Source organism: Ursus arctos, unplaced genomic scaffold, assembly GCF_023065955.2.
Source record: "Ursus arctos isolate Adak ecotype North America unplaced genomic scaffold, UrsArc2.0 scaffold_15, whole genome shotgun sequence".
Lineage (NCBI taxonomy): Eukaryota > Metazoa > Chordata > Mammalia > Carnivora > Ursidae > Ursus > Ursus arctos.
Genome location: NW_026622819.1, coordinates 666,709 through 692,578, shown reverse-complemented (window position 1 = coordinate 692,578; position 25,870 = coordinate 666,709). Strand labels below are relative to the sequence as shown.

General features: G+C 52.5%; 1 protein-coding gene across 1 annotated transcript; it reads right to left on the bottom strand.

Annotated features, from left to right (window-relative positions):
• Window positions 1-9,418: 9,418 nt before the first annotated feature.
• Window positions 9,419-25,765, bottom strand: TRIP13 (thyroid hormone receptor interactor 13). Its single transcript, XM_026506634.4, has 13 exons — window positions 25,638-25,765; window positions 24,690-24,855; window positions 23,055-23,184; window positions 22,258-22,313; window positions 21,434-21,524; window positions 19,981-20,053; window positions 17,384-17,447; window positions 16,488-16,574; window positions 16,141-16,247; window positions 13,919-14,072; window positions 11,895-12,007; window positions 10,704-10,773; window positions 9,419-10,328 (listed from the first exon to the last, which is right to left on the bottom strand). Exons 1-13 carry the CDS (start codon window positions 25,727-25,729, stop codon window positions 10,233-10,235), a joined length of 1,299 nt encoding a protein of 432 aa, XP_026362419.1. The 5' UTR covers window positions 25,730-25,765; the 3' UTR covers window positions 9,419-10,232.
• Window positions 25,766-25,870: the final 105 nt, after the last annotated feature.

Genomic DNA, 25,870 nt, shown 5'->3' with positions numbered 1-25,870 from the left:
ACAAGGAGCACCCGCAAGGCTGGCTAGGAATGGGCGGTCTCGAGGGGTGGACCAGAGGGCGACTGGCTCGGGCCGCGGATGCCCCACTCCTCATGCTGCACCTTGTGGGGGCCTGGGGCCCCCCTGCTGGCCTGTGGCCCTGGTTGGGTGGCTCCAAGTCTGTCAGTCACTAACGGGATGCAGGTGATGGCACAGAGGTATACCGGTGGGGTTTACATGGGGAATAAACAGGCACCGAGACAGGACATGATGGGCAAGGGGCTCAGACATAGCAGGACGTGCTTTCTGAAATATCCTGTTGTGACAACCCTCGAGGCTACTGCCCTCGCTTGGATGAGGCACCTGGGCTGAGCCAAAGGAACAGACTTGCCGCGCCAGCCAGATAGGCCAGAGAGAGGTCAGATGGGGGACAGATGGGGGTCAGATGGGGGTCAGACAGAGGTCAGATGGGGGTCAGATGGGGGGCCAGAGAGAGGTCAGATGGGGGTCAGACAGGGGTCAGATGGAGGTCAGACAGAGGTCAGATGGGGTCAAATGGGGGTCAGATGAGGGGCCAGAGAGAGGTCAGATGGGGGTCAGACAGAGGTCAGATGGGGGTCAGATGGGGGGTCAGAGAGAGGTCAGATGGGGGTCAGATGGAGGTCAGACAGAGGTCAGATGGGGGTCAAATGGGGGCCCAGAGAGAGGTCAGATGGGGGTCAGATGGGGGTCAGACAGGGGTCGGACGGGGGCTCAGACGGGGGTCAGATGGGGCCCAGAAGGGGGTCAGACGAGGCTCGCCTGTCGGGATGTGTGCCGATCCCAGAACCCCTGCTCTGTTCCTGTAGATCTGGGAGCCCCGGCTACTGAACGGTCTTGACGACTAACGGGCTTGTGCTGAGCAAACCAGTCATCAACTCCAATTTCTATGGAGATGAGACCAGGGTCTGCTTGGTCTTTACCTACACACACCTTGAGATCAAAGCCTTTGACCATTTTATTTTTTATTTTTTTAAATTTTTTATTATGTTATGTTAGTTACCATACAGCACATCCTTAGTTTTTGATGTAATGTTCCATGATTCATTATTTGTGTATAACACCCAGTGCACCATGTGATACGTGCCCTCCTTAATACCCGTCACCGGCCTATCCCAGTGCCCCAACCCCTCCCTTCTGAAGCCCTCAGTTTGTTTCCCAGAGTCCATAGTCTCTCATGGTTCATTTCCCCTTCTGTTTACCCCCCTTCCTTCTTCCCTTCCTTCTCCTACCGATCTCCCTGCTATTTCTTATGTTCCGTGAATGAGTGAAACCATATGATAATTGTGTTTCTCTGCTTGACTTAATTCAGTTAGCATAATCTCCTCCAGTCCCGTCCATGTTGCTGCAATGTTGGGTAATCGTTCTTTCTGATGGCTGAGTAATATTCCATTGTATATATGGACCACATCTTCTCAATCCAGCCATCTGTTGAAGGACATCTAGGCTCCTTCCACAACTTAGCTATTGTGGACAATGCTGCTATGAACATTGGGGTGCATATGCCCTTCTCTGCACTACGTCTGTATCTTTGGGGTAAATACCCAGTAGTGCTGGGTCATAGGGTAGCTCTATTTTTAACTTTTTGAGGGACCTCCACACTCTTCTCCAAAGTGGCTGTACCAACTTGCATTCCCACCAACAGTGTAACTTCTTTCATGACACATCTCCAAAGGCAAGAGAAACAAAAGAAAAAATGAACTTGTGGGACTTCATCAAGATAAAAAGCTTCTGCACAGCCAAGGAAACAGTCAAAAAAATTAAGAGGCAGCCCACAGAATGGGGAAGATATTTGCAAATGACACCACAGATAAAAGACTGGTATCCAAGATCTATAAAGAACTTTGCAAACTCAATACACAAGAAACAAATAATCAAATCAAAAAATGGGCAGAAGATATGAACACTTTTCCAATGAAGACATACAAATGGCTAACAGACACGTGAAAAAATGTTCAAGATCATTAGCCATCAGGGAAATTCAAATCAAAACCACATTGAGACACCACCTTACACCAGTTAGAAGGGCAAAAATTGACAAGGCAGGAAACAACAAATGTTGGAGAGGATGTGGAGAAAGGGGAGCCCTCTTACACTGTTGGTGGGAATGCCTTTGACCATTTTATTTTTTTTATTTTTTAATTTTTATTTTATTTATTTTTTATTATATTTTATTATTTTTTAAATTTTTTTATTATATTATGTTAGTCACCATACAGTACATCCCTGGTTTTTGATGTAAAGTTCGATGATTCATTAGTTGCATATAACACCCAGTGCACCATGCAATATGTGTCCTCCTTACTACCCATCACCAGTCTATCCCATTCCCCCACCCCCCTCCCCTCTGAAGCCCTCAGTTTTTTTCTCAGAGTCCATAGTCTCTCATGCTTCATTCCCCCTTCTGATCACCCCCCTTTCTTTATCCCTTTCTTCTCCTACCGATCTTCCTAGTTCTTATGCTCCATAGATGAGTGAAACCATATGATAATTGTCTTTCTCTGCTTGACTTATTTCACTTAGCATTATCTCCTCCAGTGCCGTCCATGTTGCAGCAAATGTTGAGAAATCATTCCTTTTGATGGCTGAGTAATATTCCATTTTAAACCGACAGCTTGTCACCTGCTGGCTGGAAGTTGAAGTGCTATTACCATACTTTTCACTCTACGTAAACATGCAGCCATTCGTGCCCCAGAGGAAGAAACTAGAACATTCACTAACGCCAGATTGATTTCAAACAAAGAGGGGGCAGACCCATTGTCCTGCATCACTGTTCCTGCTCAGTCTGTCTTTTCCATCAGGATGCGGGCAGAGTCTCCCCATCTGTGCAGCCAACTTAAGCAACAGGTCGTCCTTCCTTTTGTTCCAAAAGCTAAGCTGAATAAAAACTAGCCAGATCACTTGCCAATTGTTCTCCAAAAGGTAAATAAAAGAGGCCATCTGTCAGCAGAAAGTACAGTAACCCTGCTATCCACTGGTGGGCGGCCAGATCCCACCCCTGAGTGGCTCCCGCTCTCCTGACCCAGCTCACTTTGCTTTAACAACTTAAAACTGTGCTCCTTCCCCAGTCACAGGTGAAGGTGCTCATAGGTAAACATGCTCCCAGATAAACATGCTCACAGGTGAATGTGCTCACAGGTAAACATGCTCACAGGTAATGGTGCTCACAGGTGAAGGTGCTCCCAGGTAAACATGCTCCCAGGTAAACATGTTCACAGGTGAATGTGCTCACAGGTAATGGTTCTTACAGGTGAAGGTGCTCACAGGTAAATGTAGTTCTAGGTAAACATGCTCACAGGCGAATATAGTTCTAGGTTCAATGTGCTCACAGGGGAAAGTTTCACAATGTTCAGTTCCCTGGGCACCTGCAGGAAGTATGACATGCAAACACTAAGTTGGGACAGACTTAATAAAGGTGAACATCTGTGGATGGAACAAACACCACCCCAAACACCATACAGAGAGCTGACCCAGGACACCACTGACATTAGCCAGTCCTCTCCCTTTGGCCCCAAACACAGCTCATTCTATTTACCTGGGTTATAAATTATATGGGTCTAGGTGGCTGTTAAGCAAAAGGAGAAATTAAGATAGTCCAAAGCAGGTGCCTTTCCTAAGCACGGGTCTTTAAAACTCACAAATCAATGTAAAATAACATTCTGTCAGAAAGACTCACCAATGATGGCTAAACCAGCCCGGCCCCAAGAGAAGGGAACCCATTCCAGCTCCCTGGGAAAGGAACCTGGGGTAGGGAACATGGTGGGGACAGAAGTGGGGGAGGGACAGACACCAGCAGCACCACCTGCATGCCAGTGAGGGTGGCTCTATGCCTGAGGATCTGCTGTCCCAGGTCCCCTGGGCTCTGCGGTGGCACCAGGGGGGAGGGCTGGGGAGGAAGCAGATGGCTGCGGGATCAGTGGCTGGCGTCCCCTCCAGACATCCTTCACTCTCATCACTCCTCGTCATGGTGTCCTGTGCAGCAGCGGAGGTCAGAGACAAGGGGCAGCGTGGGCACAAAAGGTCAGAGACAAGGGGCAGTGCGGGCACACCATTACCTTGGCCGTTGGGCACGAGGCCAACTGAAGGGCAGCCAGCTGAAGGGCAAAGCCCACGGCCATCTTAGGGAACTGAATCCAGCATAAAGGGGCCAGTAAACTGGTTTTGCATTTCACAGGGCTGCTTAGCAGCTCTGGACAAGTGGGAGCAAACAGGTTAGCCACCAGGAGTCAATGGAGTTAGGATCGCACATCCCTGTCTTTACGAGGAGCTGCGGGCTGACGCAGCCTCTCCGGGAGCTGGCAGCACAGCAGCAGGGCCCGCGTGATGCTGGGCTCCTGTCCCCACCACCCCCAGCACCGGGAGAGCACAGAGGGGTCACGTGTGCCCAGGACCCAGGCCAGCCGGAGCGGCTGGAGCCAGCTGTCAACACCATGACTCGGCAAACCGACAACAAGCACCAGCAAATGGCCCTTATTCTCTGAAAAACTCAAGAAGAAACAAAACACAAACCTGTTAGAGCAATCGCTCTCAACCCAAGTGGTTGAGAGAGGGCCTCCTTTTCTTTACGGCCTCAGGAAGACTGAGTAAAGGCTCCAGGAACGAGCAGACGCTGCCCCACACCGGAGCGACCTCACCTTGCAGCGCGCTCTGCCAGTCCACCAGGGACACGCTGTCGGAAGAAATGCTCACAGTGGGCTCCCTCCCAGGTGGCCGCAAAGACAAAGTCTGTGCCTCAAACTAACAACAGAGAGTAGTCAGGACACACGATTCACAGCCGCCGTTAAACGTGCTTTTTTTTTTTCCAGGAAAACACTACTGGGTGAAGACAAGAAAACTGTGAAGAGTCAAACCAGTGTGCAGTGCAGAGGATCTGGGAACACAAGCATCCCCAGAGAACTTGAGGGGAGGGAAAGGGCTCCAAGCATCCGGGACAAGTCAGGGGATGCAGAAGGAGTCTTTTCTTCTGTGTAGGCCAGTCAGGCGATGGGAAGAGCGGTTCTTGCGTGCCCAAAACCTTAGGAGACGAAAGACAAGGTTACTGGTTGCAAATGGCAACTGGGCAGACAAGGAAGGGAGGTTTCCAGTTGTGAATTACTCAGATGGTTGAGAAGGACTCTCTGGTCATAAATGGTGACACAGGAGGCAGAGAGAGAACGACTGCAGTGGCACGTGGTGAATCAGTGGATAGAGAAAGACCTCTAGTCATTAATGATCGCTTGGGTAGAAACAGTCTCCACTCATAAATAATAGCACTAGATAGAATAGTCATCAGTGGTGGCTCAGCTAACATGGAGAGAAGGTTCTGGTCAAAAAGGAGAATTCAGTTTTGACAGAGAAAGAATGATTTCAGTCCTACCAACTCCAGTGATGCAGACAGAGGTTTCCAGCCCCAAGTTATGCCCAGATGCTAGAGGAAGCATACTTCCGGGGGTATGCAACTGAAGTGGGTAAATGAGGAAAGGTGACAGAGCCACGAAGATGAGAACACAGGGAACGGCACAGAAGATTCCATCATAAACTGTGATCCATATGACGGGGAGAGGTTTCAAGCGGTAAGTGTGAGCTGATGAGAAAGTCTCCAGTCATAATTGATAATGCGATGCTGGAGAAGGAAGGGTTCTAGTGTGAAACAATAACTGCAGATACAAAGATGGCCTCCGATCACCAAGTGTGACTCAGGGGTGAGGAGAGAGAGCGCTAGTCACAAATGATAACTTGATGACGGGACACGCAAGGCTTCCAGCCGTACACAAAACTCCCGTGACATGGGAAGAAGGACCGCAGGTGCCCGTGAGAGCTCAGGGGATGCAGGAAGGAGAGTTTCCAGTGACCATTCACAAGTTGGGTGACAGAGGAAAGCAGACCTCATTCTAAGTGATAACTCGCGTGGACGAGAAGGGGGTTGTCAGCCTTAACTGTAGGCTCAGCAGATACTCAGCAGCAGTCAGGGGACAGAGAAGGATGGTTTCCAGGCATAAATGAGAAATCATGGAGGAAGGAAGGTGTCTGACTGTGAAGAGTAAAGACGGAAAGTAGCCAGTCATGGATTATAACTCAGGTAATCCCGAGGGAACGTATTTAGCCAAAAATGACAACTCCGGAAAAGCGAAAAAAAAAGTTTCCAGAAATAAACATTCAGTACGTTGGTAGGGAAGGAAGAGTTCCAGTTATAAATGCTGATGGGAGAGAAGGGTGGGCTTCGTCCTACACTACAACTTAGGAGAGAGAGAGATCCAATCATAAATGGCAATAACGTTTCACCGCAAACGACAATCAGGAGATAGAGAAGAAAGAATTCCACTGGAAAGGGGCAACGAAGGGCACAGAGAGTTCTCCAGTCATAAATGGTAGCTCAGATGAGAGTGAAGAAGGGTTGCCATGGGAGCTGACAGCTCACGTGATTGGCCACAGTTTCCCGTCCGCGGATGAGCTTAAGAGGCAGGAGCGGGAGGTCTGCTGTCGTAAGTGACGGCCTACGGCGAGAAAGCTGTCCACTTACTGACGACTCATGGTGTAGAGGCTGGAGAATCCTGGCCAAACAATGGTTACTCACATGACAGAGAAAACAGGCTTCTCATGATGAATGGTAACTCATCTGATAGAGGAGGGTTTCTAGTCCTAAGTGAGAACTCACGGCATAGAGAAGGTTACATCTGTGCTAAGTTGTTCTAGGTCTTGGCCCTGTGGGGTGCGGAGACAAGAGGGACAAGGGAGCATGGCACTCAGGCTGCTTGCTGTGCCATGAGAGAAGAAGACCTCTCTCTCCCACCCAGGAGTCCTGAGTTTCCTGCCAGTATCCATGAAATGTCTTTGCTCTTAACTGACCCCCAGAGTGGTTAAAGGGACCAGTCCTTTCTCCTGACAGGGGACTCTGCCAATGGACCATCTTTGCTCCAGCGGCCCCGTTGGCTGACAAAGTCCAAACCATTGGGTCTGCTTGGCAGTCTGAAGCCTCCCATGCTTAATCCTGCTTCCTCCCTGGTTGGGATGCCCACTGCCTGGTGGGGAAGGCGCTCAGCCAGCGGGGACAGAGGAGGCTAAGTGTCACCTGTACTCGAGCTGTGGGGATGCCCTGGCCAGATGCAAGGACAGTGGCACTGGGTGGTAGTCACTAAGGTGTGAGGGCGTCCTGCATGCAGAAAAGGAAAAGCTGAGAGCACCGGACAACAACCGCGAAGAAGCACGAGGGCCAGAGAGTCTCCAGACACTCAGGAGCACAGCTCACGCAGCAGAAAAGCGGAGAAGTCTGTGGTCAAGCAGCTGGACTCAAGACGATTGAGTGCTCCGTTGAGACACCAACATTCAGACTATGACCCAGGGATAGGGCATCTGTGTGAATGGGCCCCGAATCTAACTCTACAGACTCGTCGGACCTTCTGAGCCTGCAGAAGTGGCCCCAGAACTACGGCTAAATAGCACGACCCAGCTGGGGACCTGCCTGACCCCCAGAGGAGGGAAGACACCACACCCGAGGAGTCACAAGCCTCAGCTGCAGAGGGAGCACCTGAGCCAGACTCCGGGGTGTCACTGGGGCAGCTGGAGGGAAACTAGGGCTGTGAGAATTCAGGACGTCAGGCACTTTCTCAGGATACGGGGTCGGATCCCAGCACAGATCCGAGGGATGAGCAAACCCACTGTGCAGGAGCCCTCAGAGGCCTGAAGATGCCAAACGTGGCCACGTGGGGCCATGGCAGCCAAGGAAGGGGTGGGCGGGCCCCAGGCCTGTGCAGGACGGGCCGGGCAGCCGAAGCCAAGGGCTCACAGGAGCCGCCTGTTGTTGGGAATGAAACAACACGCTCAGCATTGGGTCCCTGCATTGTGGTGAGACCCATTCCAGTGGGGAGACTTGGGGAAAACCTCGGAACTGACGCCCCACAACAGTTTACCAAAACCAACAGCACATGGTAGGGAAGGGGGCAGGGGTGCGCCCAGCCCCTCTGTTCAGGAACTGCCTGATTCCTTTCGAGGCCAAAAACCCTGTGATGACTGTGGACTCCCTCAGGCTTGGCTAAGTGGTGGCCCCACTGGCCCTGGTCCCCACACCTCTGTGCCAGGCATGGCCTCTTGGCTACGGTGGTCCACAGGGCCTCAGGTCCGTGGCTCATGCCCCCTGATTTGGGACTCAGAAGAGGCCCAGAAAGGTGGTCACACACGCACTCCCTTGCCTGTGTGGTGCTCACTCTCCCACGGTTCAATCTCATGGCCCCTGTGAGCTTCTGGGGACAGCACTCTGGCCTGTTTCACCAAAGAGGAGTGGGCTGCCCACCGTAAGGAACATAGCCCCACCTGACCCTTGTGGCCAGGATAGCCCCTTCCCCAGCCTGGCCCCAAACCCGTCGGAGCATCTAGCCATGCTCAGCAATGAGCATCTGGGGGGGGGGTTGGCTACCACCTACAAAGTGCCCACGACAGCCTGTGCCAGGGGAGGGCCCAGGACCTGTGTCTGGTGGCCCAGGTGTGACCCTCCCTCCTCACACTTTGGCCCACCCATCTCCAGCAGGCCCCTCAGGATGGCCAAGTGGGTGGGATGGCCCCCATCCCTTCTCCTTCCACACGCCTAGTGAACGTGGTCCTGAGGAGGCACGATGGGCCAAGAGCACTTGTGTTCCCGTGGCCCCTGCTGCCCCCTCCCACGCACACCCTGAGGCACAGACATGCACATGGGGAGGAGAGAGGGAGCCGCAGAGCCTGGCAGTGTTGATGGCCTCTGCTAACCACTCTGTCCTGGGGCCCTTGCTGAGCCCTGGAACCCCCTCCTGTCCCACTGCACAGGGCAGTGCCACCCTCTAGTGGCCCACAGGCAGACACATCAGCTGCACCCACAGAACCTCTGGAGCCCACTTTCTGGGAAATGGGTCTGGGTCTGGTGGACTTCCCGACTTCCCCACCCTTAGATCTCACCCTCTGCCCACAGGGCCTGGCTCTGGGGCCCCACCCCCACCTAGTCTGTCCCTCCAGGATTCTCCTTCCCCTGCGCGTCTCCCTCACCCTGTTTTTCCACCTGTCTGCATCAGCCTGGTCCCTGGCCTCTTCCTTCCCTCTGGGCACCTGGATATTGGGCATTTCAGTAGCAAACTCGCGAGATGAAGTTCTCTCAGGGTCCCCCAATCCTGGAGCATGGCGTACCCTTCTTCTCCCGACCCAAGTGCCCACAGACCCCACTTTCACCCCCATCTCAGGGTTTCGAGGAAAGCACAGAATCAGGCTCTGGTCTCTCAAGCAGGAGTGGGTCCGGGTTCTGAATCTGGCTCTCGGTGCCACTCCCATAAACAGGCACGGTCCCTTCTTACACCTCAAAGCACAAGACAGACTGAAACCTATATAATCAGGTGAATAATGTTGCAATAAAATTCAGAGCACTGGGAAGTGATAAGAGAATCACAATGAGAAAATTCTGGGGAAAACGTTTTAATACTTAAAAAGTTCTGTAACAAAAGGTAACACGTCCCTCAAAAATGCATATAAAACACGAACCACGAAATTTTAGCATCAGAAAAGAGCAATCCACATTCGGAAGCAAGACAAACCTATTGGCCAGTTTATGCTGTACTGTTAACGTGCACCGGCCCTGAGCCGCGGGAACACGACTAAGGAACAGAATGACCGGCAGAAGCACCACGTGACGCTGCCTGTCGCGGATGCCCAACGCGGAGGCTGCACCTTTCCCACACACAGCACCGTGATTACCGTGAAGAACCTCTACCTGGAATTTTTTTCTCGATTTCTAGAACACAGAAATAGGGTTCCTTGGTTCATCAGTCCCTGAAATGTGTGCACTCAGCACAGCAGCTCAGGTCAGAGGGCTGCCTCTGTCTTCAGGGAGGCGGATGTCTTTAACGCTATGAGTACGTTATCACCTGAGATGATATAGTTTCTCTTCCGTTTCCTAAAACCTACGGTATTGCCTTTTTTAAACATTTGTCAGCATTTTGTGTCCGATCGACCAGACACAGGATGGAACGAGCACATCTAGACAGTTCTTTACAGCAAAGCAGAACGCGAGTTATCATCTTCCAACAGTGAAAATGACAGGCCGTGTATCTTAAAAACACGTCAATACAACACACTTCTTGGAACACTGCTTAGCCTCGTGGGCTTCTGGCCTGTAGACCTGGGCCAAGGGTTCAGAGACTTCTCGGCAGCTGCTGCCGTGAGGAGTGACGTCACTTGATAGTCGTGTTCACGATTAGAAACCCATGGGCAGGGAGCTCAGATCAAACGCAAGACGAGAGCTTCTTCCTTTCTTCAAACTGCTTGTCCACCGCCAGAGACAGGGCCTGGAGGAAGCCCTCGATGGTGACGGTGGGGGCCTGGAAGGAGACACAGGCACGTGGGCTGCTCCTGCCCTCGGTGGGGCCGCTGGCAGCAGCCCCCCCCCACACTGACAGCAGCGGGGGCACAGCCACAGCAAGGGCAAGGGGGGGACTCCAAGGCGCTGTTCTGCACGAGCACCGTGTGGGGGCCAGGGAGGGCCCAGAGGCGTGTGGGCACCAGCAGGCCACCTCCTCACCAGAGGCAGCGAGACATACTCCTCCCCCTACCCAGGCGCCCATCACTTAGACACGGAGATAAATCAGGTTCCCAACAGTGTTCTGTGCAACTTCACGGCGAGGCCATACCCTGCCACCCAGAGCGGTTGTGAGGACAGCAGAGTGCCAGAGGCAGGGAAGGCTGCGGTGACTCACCTGGATGTACAGCGCATGAGCCAGAAAAGGGAGTTTTCTTAGGACGCGGCCGCTGAGGCCCTCGCTCTTCCTGTGAACAGAGCCACGTGTGGAGGTAGTTTCAGGCCATTTCCCTCATCTCCGAATGTCCCCTCCCCTACGGCTGGTCTCCCCCGGTCCTCAGCTACTGCCCCAGGCAGGACAGGGTCCTTGCTGCCCCAATGCGCCACCTGCCTACGAGTGTGCACAGGACAGTGGGCGCGTGGCCAGTGGCACGGCTCCCTCAGAAACCAGGCTGCTCTGCGTTGATTTTTGTGTAAGTGTCCGAACTGCCCTCCTTGCCCCATCTCAACCAGTTTATATCTCTTCAACAGATTATCCAAAAACTAATCTGTTCTTCAGGCTATCCCTTTGTTTAAAACCTTCCACAAGGGGCGCCTGGGTGGCTCAGCCGTTAAGCGTCTGCCTTCGGCTCAGGGCATGATCCCAGGGTCCTGGGATCAAGACCCGCATCGGGCTCCCTGCTCAGCGGGAAGCCTGCTTTTCCTTCTCACACTCCCCCTGCTTGTATTCCCTCTCTCACTGCCTCTCTCTGTCAAATAAATAAATAAAATCTTTAAAAACAAACAAACAAACAAAAAACCTTCCACAAGCTTCATGGCTTCAGAATGCAGTTCACACTCTCTGGTCAGAACACAGACTGGAAGCCTCCTGCCACCACCTGGCCTCTGCAGTAAGACCCACCTGAGGTCCCCTGCACATGTGGCACCTGCGGCGATCCCCATTTCTCTCCAATTTATCCAAATTCTGTCCTTTGAGGCTCTGCTCCATCTCCCCACCTTCCCTGCTCACCAGTGCTTCCCTTGATCACCAGAGCCTTGCCTTAACAAATACCATTTAAGAAATCATCAATGTGTTAAGAGAGCCTTAATTTGAATGTCTATATTTTCAAAGAGAAGCACTGCACTGTTTTCTGTTTTCTAAAGCTGCCTCTGGGAGGGCAGCTGACCTCCACCCTCTGGCCCAGAAACCCCGGGGTCAGGGTGGTCAAAGGCTCTTGAAGCTCTCCCGGCCCATATGCAACAAATGCCTCAGGATTCAACTCCCTGTCCTCTGACCCCGCACCACTACCCCAGGCTGCTACAGTCAGCTACAACTGCCCATTATAACAGACACACTTTTCTTGGTTACAAAAATGAAGTCAATTCACACCTTGAAATTTCACTCAAAAGGAGGCTCAACTTTGACACGTTGTTTTCAATGAAGCCAATCATCTCCAGCTCCCGGAGGGTCAGCAACTGCTGGCGAGGGTATATGATCTGACACTGGAGACAGAGACCGTGTGTTAGCGCAGAGTCCGCAGGGTGGAGTGCACACCGTTGGCCACAGGGACAGCACCCAGAGAGCAGGCAACCATACCCCACCTCACAGAAACGCAAGCACAGACACACCAGGACACAGGCCGCTTCCCTCTCACCCATACACATGCCCCTGCTCCTTCAAACACAGATAAAAATACAAACGACAAAACACGTCTCAGAGACCGGCGGCAACCCAGCCTCTTCAGTGCTTTTGGTCAAGAGGTGTCTTCACCACATGTCAGGGCAGGGAGGGACTTGGAGGGGCTGAGGCCAGCCTGGTAATGGGTTTCAATGGTGTATCACAACCCAGTGGGGCAAAGTTGGGTCCAGGAACCAGGACTTGGCCTGCCTTTCAAGGACAGTCTCCACTTGTCTTCAAGATCAGACTGTTGTGTGCTGTGATGGCACAGCCTGACCCTGGGTCTGGGCCCCGGAGTTCCCTCATAGGCCATGTGTCTGCACGTGGGACATTCTTGGCCAAGGAGCTGTGTTAAACAGGTCAGGGTGCTGAGTGACCACTACTGAATGACTTCTAACATGAACTCCTGACTAAGAAATCAAGAGAGAAAACAGAATAAACAGCTTTCTCCATACATTTTGGAGGTTTGGTGAAAGCTGTGGGTAAATTTAAAATACAGGGTGTACGTGGGAGTCTTCTCAGCTTTCTAAGACATGACACTCCCTCGGAGTCCCAGCAGCTGCCCTGGGACTGCCCCTCGCTGCCCCCCGCCCCCCTCCCCCCGCAGCGACACAGGCCATCCGGGTGCACATGAGAGCTGCCGGCTCCTGACAGAGAGTGGGCCAGTCACATGTGACAGCCTTTAGGACTGGTCAAATCTCCACTACAGCATCGGAACATCTTAATTTCCTGTAAATCATCTGACTAAGAAACAACCCCTGTCCCACATGCTCAGCTTGCAGAAAAAGTCTGTACGTTTGGCTAAACCTTAGACCATCTCCTGGACGCACAGCCCGGGTGCGAGCATGACCGCCGGCAGGATCCCATCACGCTGACTTCTCGACAGCGACACTTTCTAGAGTTCACCTGGTACCTCAAGTCAAAACTCCAGGGGGCCCCATGTCTCCATGCCACAGAAAAGTAGGATGGGAAGCACATGCCATGGCAGCTCTCCCATCCCTGTCACAGGCTGTGTCATCCTTGCTGAGGGCATCAGGGCCCCAGCTCCGTGATGCTGGGCAGGAGTCGATCCCACCCCCACCACCCAGCTACAGTGATACCATGACAACAATCACCACGGAACTCCCCATCCGTTGGCCGGCTTGGTTACTGCACGCTTCCCAGACTCACAGGTTTGAGGAATGCTCCTGTTGGAGCAGGCACTGCCTGCCTCGGGCCTGCTGTGCCCGGTGCCAGAACTCCTAGCACCCAGGTGCAAAGCAGGTCCCTGTTAGAGTAACTCACACAAGGTCGACTAGGAGCGTTATCTCACTCATGGCTGCTGTGAGAAAACAGGACCAAAGGGACATTAACACTGCAGCCGCTGACAGCCTGTAAATGACAACCTCCTTAGGATGACCTCCCTGTGAGCTCTGACCTCCAGTCAGGCAGTCCCCCTGTGGACCAGGACATGCTGGCAGGCTACCACGGCCGTACCCCTCCCACTCACTCCCCCCTGCAGGTCGTAGGTCACATAGTCGTGATCATTTTGTGCCGAAAGAACAAAAGTACTGAGTCAGTAGCCACAATTTCAACTAACAGCTCAACCTCCCAGGCACAACTGCAGTTTTCAACTTCAGACCGTTAATGCCACATTCATAATGCACTCCATATTGGAATTAGCTACTTCGAGCTAGGTCAGGGAACGAGAAAAAATGAGAAACCCACTGCTAGAAGAGTGACAAGATACCCAGCACCTTCATCAGTTCTTCCAAACACGAGAGGTAGATTTTGAAGATGGCTGCTGCAGAGGGTGGTCCGATGTACTGCCTGATGTCAGCCCTGTCCACGAAGGCCACATCGATCCTCTCTGTGATGTTGGAGGTGGTCAGGATCACCACATTGCAGTGCCTGAAGGCAGAGGAGCACGTGCCGGTCACCAGGTGCCTCAGCGACTCCAGCACACCCTCTGCCCATGAAGGTTCTAGTGTTCGGCCAGCACCCTAGCAGGCTGCGCCCCAAGTCCCAACACCGGCCTACAAGGTCTCCCAAGGTTCACGCCTGAGTGCCTGTGGACCCCAACTCCCCACCAGGCTCTCCTGGCCGCAACACAGAGCACCAAGCAGACACTCTGCTCCTCTGCCTTCTGGGAAGTTCTCCTAGACTCCCACTTCACTACTTCCTCTCCTCCCTCAGCCATGGCACAGCAATGTTCTCACTTGTGTGCAGAGTCCCGACTACCCCATCGACCCGCCTGGGCACGCCCAGGTGACTGCTCTCCACGTGGTTCTCACGACCCCCACAAGCTGCGGAGTTGAACTATTCATCCTGTTTACCAGCTGCTTTCCCCTTTAGCTTCTAAGCTCTGCAAAGAGAGCACTGTTGTCTAGTCTGTTCACTAACATGGGCCAGCACAGAGCAGGAACAGGCACCCTGGGGAGCATGCTTCCCAGGCCAGTGGGCTCAGGTGCAGGGGACGCGGCAGTGCTTCCCTGGGGCCCGTGGCTGGCATAGAGGCTGCAGGAAGCTGTATGGCCAGGGGAGCCCCTGGAAGGGCCAGCTTTACCTGGTGTCTGGCAACAGGTGCATAGCACAGGGTGAGCAGGGGTGAGCCAGTGAGGGTACGGGCAGGGAGTGCAGGGCTTCCAGGAGCCCAGGGAGTCAGATCCACATAAAGGAAGGCCTGGAAGGGTCACCTTGAGGGGCCTGAATAGGTAGTGTGAAGTAAAGGGGGATAGGAAGGTACGAGGGAAACCAGAGGCCCGTGTGTCTCCATCCCCTCCTGAGCCCACACCTGCCAGCAACAGGAGGGATGTTGGGGCACCATCTTATGGCTCAAGCAGTGGCTGCATGGCGAGGCCATCAGTGCAGTGGGAACCCTGGAAATGGGGTTTTCAGAGCGGAATGACTGCCCTGGGAGTGTGCCTGACACATGGTCCAGGTGGACCGGCAGGCCTCTGAAGGGTGAGCGACAGAAGAGGGGAGAAGGCCAGGCACGGGCTGCCCGGGCTGCCCGAAGAGATGAGAGGCCAGTGGCAGAAACTGAGGTGGTCTGAAGAGTGGAGGCAGGGGAGGGGCTGCCAGGGGTCAGATGCTGTAGAAAACTCTCGGGAGAGCAGTCGCCCTCAAGTGAAGGAAAGACACAAAGGTAGAAACCAGACTGAGGAGAAGGGGCAGGGAAGGAGGCAGAGATGAGGAGGGGCTGCACCTCACACGTGGCTGGCCCATAGTGGGGTGGAAGCAAGCGGCCCCTGCAGCCTACCCCAAGAGCTGTGTCTCGGGAAATCAGAGCCTCTCTGTGGTAAAACTATGCTGAAGGCCTGGAGGAAACAGCCCTGAGCACAATTCAGTTCCCTGTGGGTCCACACGCAGCAAGTAGCTTCCAAGCAGTGCTCTGGAGTCTGGCACCCTCAGTGCAGGACAGCACTCCCAGGACTAACTGTGAGAGCTGTGGTCAGCGGGGGGTGGGGTGGGGGTGGTGGTGAAACACTGCAGAGAACACACAGGGGTTCTGGTTTGGACATCACTTCCTTGAGTCAGGTTACTAGGAGTCACTCCCTAAACCTGGATCAGCTTAGGGTACACTGACCACAGACCCTGGACCTGCAAGGCTGGACTGCAGAGACATGAAATCTGGCCCCATGAAGGGCGTGCTGGTGACGCTCACCATCGCCGCGCTTCGATGTCAACAAACACTGGGTGGTGTTGGCACCACTGCTTGAACGTGGCGTGTTTCGCGCGTCATGTGCGTCTCTGCAGCATGTGAATTTTCACCACACTCACGTTCTGCGTTATGTTTTTAATAGTTTAGTAGAGGTACTTAATTCCTAAGCATTGCATTTAGCACACATACCGCCTCAGATGGGCAAAGACAGAGCTGATACTTAGTAGCAGCTAAGTATTTCCAGTCAGAGGAGCTGTGCGGGCACCTCACACCCTGCCTGTGGTTTCTCACGTGAGGCCACCATGTCAGCATTACCTCTTAATCTGATCGATCTGCGTCAAGACGGCATTGACCACGCGTATGGCATCTGAAGGCTCGGCGCCTGCCCTGCAAGCATTGCGGGCGGCCGTGAGGCTCTCCACCTGTGGGAATGGGACAACAGGTAGAAAAAGATAGCTCCTGGCCCCAAGGGCAGCCGTGGGATACATCAACTGAGAAGTGGGGAACAAGCGAAGGGGTGTGCTGAGCCCACTGTGCCAGGAGCTGGACGTGTGGGAGGCCGAGGAGGAGCAGGCTGCACGGCTGGAGTGCTGGTGGGAGGCCGGGCCCAGCCAGGGGTTGGATCTGCTTCAGTCACAGGTGTGACGTCCAGACGCGCATACCTCATCAATCAACACGAAGACTAGAGCGTCTTTGTCATCAATCAAGTCCTGAATCTTCTGGAACATCTTAGTTACCAGCTTGCCACTCTGGAACCAAAACACTCCTTTAGTGCCGACTTGCACGCCACACTCTGCCTGGTGTACACGTGCACCCGTGGTCCCCGCCCAGCCTCGGTCTGAGCCCAGGGGGCCCCCAGGCCACTGCCTCCTGACGGCCTCTTGGAGAAATCCCTAAATCCAAGAAGCCAGGACCACACGGAAGGAGGCTGACCCACACACTCCATGCGCCAGGACAGCGAGCCTGAACCTACACCGGCTCAGCTCCGGGCCGCTTGGTAGGGGCGCCTCGCGCTCGGTGCACTTCCTCCTTCCGTTTCCCTGCCGTCCCCATGACCAGGAAGAAGATGGGTCACGGACGCAAACACGCAAGCTGGTAGGCACATGCCTCACAAGTGCTCCCTGTCCTGGGTCACCACCCATCAGAGGGATCTAGTGACTCAGGTGCCTGGGCGGCGTTCTCCTGCGCTGAGGGGCACCTACAATGTCGCCTTGGCCGAGCCCCGCAATTCAAATAAAGCAACGAGGCTCAGGGTCCCAAGGGCGTGCTCAGCTGAGGATGCGGCCCTCACCAGAATGAGGGTTCCCTCCCTAAGAGAAAGTTGAGTGTCTGTCCCACCCAAAGGTATGGATGTGACCAGCAGAGGGTCCTCTCGGGCCTCACACTATTTCCAAGTTACTGCTTAGCTCTGGAACTTCCCTCTGACCCTGAAGTCAGCCACACTGTCACTTGTTACACGTGTCACGTCCTTGGAGGAGAAAGTGTGCCTACTATACGGGACACCTTTTCAACTACATGGCTGGCAATCCTGACAAGCAGAAGTGATGCTAATACTTACTTCCGAAAACCACTTAGAAAAGAGACTGTGGCTGTTTATTTCAATTAATTGGCCATACCGGTACCTGGGAAGATAAAACAGAGTTAAGACGATCGGTTTAGAAACAGAGAATCCCCAGTGGCAACCACTCCTTCTTTAGCACTGCCCACTAACTGGTTAAATCCCCAGTTACCAGCCAGGGTTCGAGGTAATCATGAGTTACTTCAAGGTAATACCAACGAGGGCTCAAATAATTATGAAAACCTAGTGATGCGTGGCCGGTGGTTCAGGCTGAAGCAAACAAAGTGTTTTGATTTGAATCAAAGCAAGAGTAAAATCTCCCTCACTTCTAATCTACTCACAATTCACATCTCTAGCACTGGAAGAAGTATTACCAGTAGTAACCTGGCGGGCAAAGAAGTTTTTTTGGCTGAAGCTGAACATGCTTTCCTTCTTACCTAAAACCAAAACGAGCGTGACAATCTGTTTCCCAGCACAAAATTACTTCCCGAGCCCAGGGGTGCCCAGATGCCCCAAAGTGAACCTCGGCACATACTGACTGAAATCTCCCACTGACCCTCTGCACGCACGGGAGGCAGCTGCGACCTGGACGCGCTTCGTTCTAACTAAAAGCAAACTGGGAGCAAGACTGAGACAGAAGGGAAGCCGAGCCAGGTCCTCTGCACCTTGAAAGTCCACACAAGAAAAATAATCACATTCAAAAGATTATAACTGGCTTTCCATTTACTAATTCTGTTTATAAAAGAGGGGAGGGAAGAGAGAACCTAACGAAATAAAGATCAGGCTGAATATTACAATTTAATTCTAAAGCATTTTGTTAAAATGAACAACAAAAGCTCACTAAGATTTCTTCTTACAACTTCTAAGCCAAAAAATAAATGCATATTTCTAGACAGTTGTACTTCAGAGTTGTATTTCTTAGAGTAACATCTTCAGCTCCAGTGTTTTAGGAAACCGACCCAGGAGATCTTTAAAACACAGATGGATTTCAGTGTGTGAAGACAAATACCGAGTTGCCAAGCATAGAATAAAGGGTAGATATAGAGCAATTTCCCGACATAAAAATACCACAGGACATTTTTGAAAGAAACATAATAGGTTAAAGTATACCTCACAGAATTCCCTCTTCTAAAGTCATACTGAGTAACAATTATCAGATCAACCCTCCAAACTGATCAACCAGAAAATGAGACAAAATCACAATAGCATCTACAAAGCGACTGGACAGCAGGTGTGGAGGACTGTCACCCCACACAGGACATGAGGGAGCCCTGCAACTGCTCTGGCTCTCTGCCTGCAGCACCTTCCAACCACAGCCCTGGACGGGACCCAAGAAATGTGCAGCCACTGTGCCGACTTGGACACAGAGGCCTGAGTTCGAGGAGCCTGAGGCAGCTGGAGGCTACGGAGTTCCAGAGGGGATGCAGATACGCAGGAATAAAGATCCAGGAATCATCACAGGGTCCTTCTGGGTCTTTGCTGAACACTCAGGTATGTGAGAAAAAGGAAATTCCATGAGGCTGGAGAGCTGTGAGCTGCATGGTTCCTGGTGTTCGCAGGTGGGACGTTCACGCTCCCAATGACCAAAGTGGACAGTACCCGCTATGACTCAGGTGTTCAACTGAGATCCCGGAAGGGCTTCACTTCAGCATTCCGTCTAGACCCCTCTCTAACAAAGCTTAAAAATAAACCTCAAGAGGATCACACTAAATCACAAGCAACTGAAATGCCCACCAGAACAAAACCCAATAAAAACAAAGTGCATTTAATCAAAACTTAGCTGACAGGACAAGAAGCAGAAACTGACCCCAAAGCAGGAGAGCCACCCAGCAGCAGAGAGACTCAGAACCGACAACGACGACGGAATTAGCAGAGAAACAAGTGACCCTGCTACCGCACACTCCTCGAGCATTCTGCAAGAACAGCACATCAGAGAGTTGGAAAGCATAAAAGGAACCAAGTGCAACCTTCAGAAAAGAAAAATACACTCTCGGAAATGAAGATGCCACTGAATGGAATTAAAAGCAGATAAGGTATTCCGGAAAATGGCCCCAAATGGAATATATAAAACTCTAAAAACCTGAAAAGACAAAAAAGTAAATCAGTGGCCCATGGAACATCAGACAATTTCACATGCAAATAAATGGGTTTCCAGAAAATGGGGGCGGGGGTAGCTAAAACAACAGCCATGTAGCGTCTGAACACGACGAACCAGCCAGAGCTCAAGAAGACACAGATCGACCCTGCGAGGCTTGGCCACTCCCCTCCCAGGTGCCAGAATGGTGACCATCAGCCAGAGCAGCAAGCATCCTGAGCTGCCACCCAAGCGTCCTGCCCCCGAGAGCAGAGACGTGTCCTGATGCGTCCAGGACAGTCACCAGAAAGACCACATGCTGACTATAAAGCAAGCGCCATCAATAAAAGACTGAGACCCTCACTCGGCACCGCTGAGTACAGAGGATTTGGTGAACCTGCCTTGAAATAGAGGGGCTGCATACAGAGTCAAGGGAAGTGACCAAAAAATAAAAACACCTCAGTGCACAAATGAGAAGCAAGCGATCCCGTCCTCTGCTCTTTCTCAAATTACCAGAAGTTACCTGCTTGAAAGTCGAATGGTCAGTTTCTGGGCTAATGCTTTACACAGGGATGTTTTTCCAGTTCCCGGAGGACCTGCAACAAAACCCAAGCAGATGTGTTAAGTCAGCGTCATAACACATTTCTTCAAACGGCAGTTGCACCACGCACAGCACGCGGGAGAGGGAGAACTCCGCGCTCGGAATGCTGCTCCCCCGAGGACTGCTTGCTAACACACAAAGCAGTCCGCCAGCAGCGTGAATACTCTAAAATATCACCAACACGCTTCACGAGTCCGTCCCTTTTCCTCCTAGTTTGAACTCCGCTTGTGTTTCTGGTCTTAACTCCACGCCCCCCACACAGCAGCACCTCCTGGACGTGGGTCCCCTCAGCATCCTGAGGGAGTGCTACATCTCCCGGTCGACATCTTCACCGACACCCTCCTCGTCCCGTGTCCTCTATAAAATCCACTCACTAAGGCACCCTGCACAAGGTCAAACACCCCTCATGACAACTGTTTCACTGGGGCCCACGCTAAACCAGAATGGCAGCCAGGGGAGGACCCCCACTCGTATTGCTTCTCCCCTGTGGGCCACTCGGCACAGAGCCTGGCAGCAGCTCTGAGATGACTGATGTGAAGAGCAAACGCTTCTGTCAGGAAACGCGGGCACCTTCAGCTCTGATCTTCTGCACACACTCTCGATAATTAAGAAAAAGACACAAAACCAGTTCTTGAGAGAAAGTTAGCTACTTCACTAATGAAAACACCTACTGACGGCCTACTCAGAACCTGGTATTAGGACAGTGTGCTGAGCGTATCTGCTGCTCAACAGACACTTTTCAGGATTGCACAGAAGCCTATAACCTGAACTGGCATGAGAAGCTAATACTTTGCACTCCCACTTCACCTGGGTATGCTCTCGACTCCTTTCTAACCGGCGACATTAAGAAAAAAACCACTGGGCGTTATACGCAAGTAATGAATCATGGAACGTTACATCAAGAACTACAGATGTAATGTATGGTGACTAACATAACACAATAAAAAATGATTAAAAAAAAAGAAAAAACCCAGTGTTTTCCTGAGAGAAGACTGAGACAGCATTTCAGTGGAGTATGGTTGCCGCGGTTTTCAGTCGTAAAGTGAAGCTCTAAAGACACTACAGAGAAACGTGAGGCAATTTCTGCCCTAAGGATCATATGGTCACTTGGGGGAATCAGGCAGTTATCTGACAAGTTTGACAATGATGTAGAGAAGTCACAAGGCAATGATCAGGTGGCTGCCAAGTGAAGGGTCAAGCAGCAGGTGGCCAGAGTAACGTAGCCGGATCGGCTTCTCAGGGAAGGGACGTGCTAGGGCAATTCCAGCTGCATCAGAAAACAGAATGGTAACTCCTCAAAGAAGGTCCATGGGACAAGTAAAGAAGCCTGATCTCACAGTTTATCTCGTTCAATAACAAAGTCCACAGGCTTTACCGTGCAGCAGCACCACCCGGTTCCAGGCGATGAGATTGCTGTCGACGTTCTTGTCCGAGAACAGTAAAGTCGTCATCACGTAATCGAGAAGCTGAGTGAACGAAGGTAGAACACAGTCAGAGGTGCTGACGAGGCGAAGCTTCCCACCAGATGCGCTGCTGGGGCTTGTGCCCGAGAAGGGGGACGGGCACCGGGCACCCCTCAGAAGCCGCCAGCAGCTCTGCCTATGGATGCCTCACAGGCTTCCACTGTAGAGGTAGCTCAAAACATGAGAATAGGCTGGCTGTTACTACTGTAAATATAAAGGACAAACACAAGGTCACTTCCACTAAAAATGCCAAGATCACACAAAAGAACGAGACTTATCACATGATAAATGTCTCCTACCTCGGGGACAACATAGCAGTGGGCAAGCAGCAGCACATGTGCTCAAGATAGCAGCCAGGACTCTGTGTTCTCGTGGCCTGGGGGGACAGGGGGATGGACCTCCATGGTTCCCCACAGAGTGCAGGAGGACCCTGCCCCTTGGACGGGGTTCGGACAAGCTGGTGCTTGCTCAGGCCTGCCCACCTGCTCTGTCTGCCCCTTGGCCCTGCCTCCTCAGTCCCGATGGGTTCTTAAGAGCACAGTCCAATCAAAGTTGTCTTCACATTGGGCACCCTCCCCTTCCTCACCCCGGAGACCAGCTCGGCAAGACATGCGCTGCTAGCGGGCCTGAGTCCCCAAAGCCCGCTTGAGTCAAAGGGCTCCAAGATGCCGGAGAAGAGCACAATATTGATCCCACCTCAAACAACTGGCCTTCCTGGAAAATAACAGCAACTTACGTGAGATTTGACTTCCACATCATACACCAGGCTGTCCCAAAGCCCATGGAATTCAGCTGGGAGAGAATAAAACAAAAACCTGATTTTAGGAAAGCAGGCATTACACTGACCACTGAGGTCTGCTCTAAGCCACTGATGCTCTCCGTTGCTCCACACGTGGCCAGCTAAGATTCTCATAATAGGAAGTTAAATTTTTGAACTTTTTCTTAATACTTGAATTCTTAAAATTAAAGAGGCTAAGTAACTGCCAGTCGCATAACTTTTGACAAGTCATTAAATGGAGTACAGAGTTACTTTCTTGTCATGTTACCACACACAATCGTCTTTCGTGGACCTGCCACGAGCACGGACCCTGACCCACCACTCTCCTCACGAGCCAGCACTTGGGCAGGGCAGCAGCAGGTCTAGTCCAGCTACCAGGACCTCAGACATAAGCCCCGAGGACTGAGTTAACCCCAGGACTCCACCTGCTAGAACAATGGCAAAGTCCACAGAGAAGCAAAGAGAAGGAGTGGCCCAGCAGGTGATCACTTGGGCAGGAAAAGAGGAGCACCTTCAGATTCTCAATTAGCACTGTCTTGGAGGGCCCTGCCTAAAGGACATAGTCTTACAGTGGAGATCTCCACTCTCCTCTTTTGTGATGTGTGATTCCGTTTTACAAGAAATAAGACATGCTGAGAGCCTACAAAACAAAGGGACGAATACAAACTCCTCAGCTGACTTGGAGAGCACAGGGCGCATCCCAACGTCTGGCCTTGTGTCTTGGGTGTGGCCCGCCTGCTGCCACCGTCACGCACCTGCAGGCAGGACCCAGTGACTCGCCGCAGTGATGTTCTCCGTCTCCTCCTCCAGAGTCTCACTGCTGGGGCCACCCTCGTTCAGCTGGAAGACGTGAAGCGCAACTGTGCAGGCACCCAGATCAATGGGCTGTGGTGAGAAGGGAAATCAAATAAATCCACATAAACTGAAAATAACTCACTTCCTAATTCTAGTCATCAAAGTTAGATAGTAACGTCCAAAAACAAAGATCGAACGTGCAGAATGTCAGAAACCAGTTCTTAGATTAGGTAGAAAAACTGTCGTGTTCAGTTTTAGTATTAGCTCTTTTTAAAATACTACCCCTCCGCCCTGCCTTTATCCAGAAAAGGACTTTATTGTTCTTTGTAATCATAAAAGTTACGTGCTTGTTGAAAAAATACAAAAAACACAGAATGAAGAATACCAAAGCCCCCCCACTCAACCTCACCCATGTTTTGGTCTATGACATGCCACACATATTTGACCAAACACGGATTCGACTGCAGTTTTCTAACTGCGCCTCTCCCCCTCGCAGAGCTTGGGAACATTTTCTGGCTGTGGACAGGAATCTAGCACGGGCCCTGCACAGCTATACCACACTGGGTGTGGCTGTACCATTTGCTTAGCCAACCTCTGACTGATGGACAATTAAAATATTTCAAATCATCAGCTATTATTAACAACATGTAAAACATCGTTCACGTATCTCTATAAAATTACATAACTGTTGTTAAAGACACATTCCTCTAGGTGAACCCGCAGTCTCAAAAATGAGAACGTTAAAATGCTTAACAGTTCCGGTTAGGCTGCTCTGATCTGTCCTCCTCAGTAGTGTGGAAAGCTCTTCTGTTTCCTTCAGGTGGGCCAGAATCAGGTAGGACGGATAAAACTCACAAAGCCACAAGTGTTAGTCCCAGTATACAAATGCAAGCAAATTTCAGTGCCAAGCCAATCCTTCCAAACTGATTCTTTATGAGACATGAACCACACAGATATAGGTGATACATCTTCCTGAGGCAGACACTTCGGGTTGTTTTTATAGCAACAGAAATGCCCCAAAGCATCTCCCCTCTCACACGAAGATGGTGGGTGAGGCAGTCCACACAATGGACTAGATGAAGACCTTCCGGAAGGAAAACCCATCTCCTTTCTGAAGCTGCAGCCCCCATGCCTCCTATGGTCCTATGTCACTGAGCACGCCACAGACATTTGCTAACCTCAAGAACAGGGAACGGGCAGGGGGGTCTCATCAGCATAGCCCACCACCCCACTGTGCTGCATCCTGCCTCTGGTTTCCATCTGTCCCCCTACTGTGCTGTGAGCATCCTGACAGAGGGACCACATCCACTCCCAGCACCTGGCTCTTCACAGAGCCGGTGCTCCTCTGACAAACCAACAGAAAAATCAGCCAGTTTCTGACAACAGACCAGCAAAGGAGCAAGCACACATTCATGATACTTTTTTTGTTTTTTTGCTTTTTTAAAAGTAAACTCTATGCCCAACGTCGGGTTTGAACTCATGAACCCAAGATCAAGATTGCACACCCCATAGACTGTGCCAGCCAGGCGCCCTCATGACACTGACTCTGTATTCAGCTAGGGATTGATGATTCCTCCTCATGGTGAATTAGGTACCTGTGGGTCTTTCACCTTCAACTCTGTGTCAACAATAGACACGGACTGCACGTTTCTGGTCAGAAAAGGCTCATCGAATTCAGTCCATGTGTAGTCCCCAAACACAATATTATGTCTGTTCAGGAGCTTTCTAACACTCTGCTTTATGTCTTCCTTTTTTGCAGTGCTGGGGAAACAAAGGAAACAGAAAAACGAGATCTCAGCTTAGAACAAGACTGTAATGCTAAGTGTTCACATCAGACCGCTACGGGAGAAGCTCGTGCAGCAGTGGGCTCGCCTCCCTCAGAGAGGGGTGCAGCAGCGATGGCTCCTGCTACACCAGCGGACCAGAAGGTGGGTTAGCACACCCATGGTGCCTGGGACCAGGCTCAGAACGTGGGGCAGCACTCCCGAGGTGCCCAGGACCAGGCCCATAAGTTGGGTCAGCACGAACAAGGTGCCGGGACCAGGCCCGGGAGGTGGGTCAGCATGAAATGTGAACGAGGTGCCTGCTGGGGCACCAGGCCCTGCACAAGCCGGCGCTCAGGAAGGCGCTGGCTCTGACGACCATGAGTGAAAGAACAAACCTCCCAGCGCCTGGGGATGCATTTTCGCAGGAGCCCAAGCCCTGTGATTCACCTGACAAACCTGGCGTTCTCAGTGCGGCACGGGAGGCTTCCAGGACCCCGGCTGGCTCTGGGACGCCGGCTCCCTCCACACTGCGACCCTCGCAGCCCCGGGACCGTCCCTCGGGGGCAGGCAGCTCTGGGAGGGTCTCCCCCCGGCCGCGCACGGGCCGCACCCAGAAGACCCATCTCCACGGGGCCGACACCGGGGCTCACACGGCCGGCGGTGCCGAGCAGACGCCGCCGCAGGGTCCGAGGACGGCGCCTCCGCGCTCCCACCAGAACCTGGAACCCTTTCTGCCCGGCCCCGCGCGAGCGCCCCCGGGGGACGGGCCAGGCTCACCTGCCGCTGCGCTGGTGCACCTCCACATGCACGGTCGGCGCCTCGGCCACGCAGGGCAGCGCCTGCTTCAGGTCACCCACGGCCTCGTCCATGGCGCCGCCGCCGGGAGCAGCGGGGACCCGCCCGGAGCGTGGCCGCCGCCGCCTCGCGCCCCGCGCCGCCGCCGCCGCCACCGCCGCCACCACCCAGGCCACTTCGCCCGCCCGCCCGCGCTTGAAAGTGCCGCGCGCGGC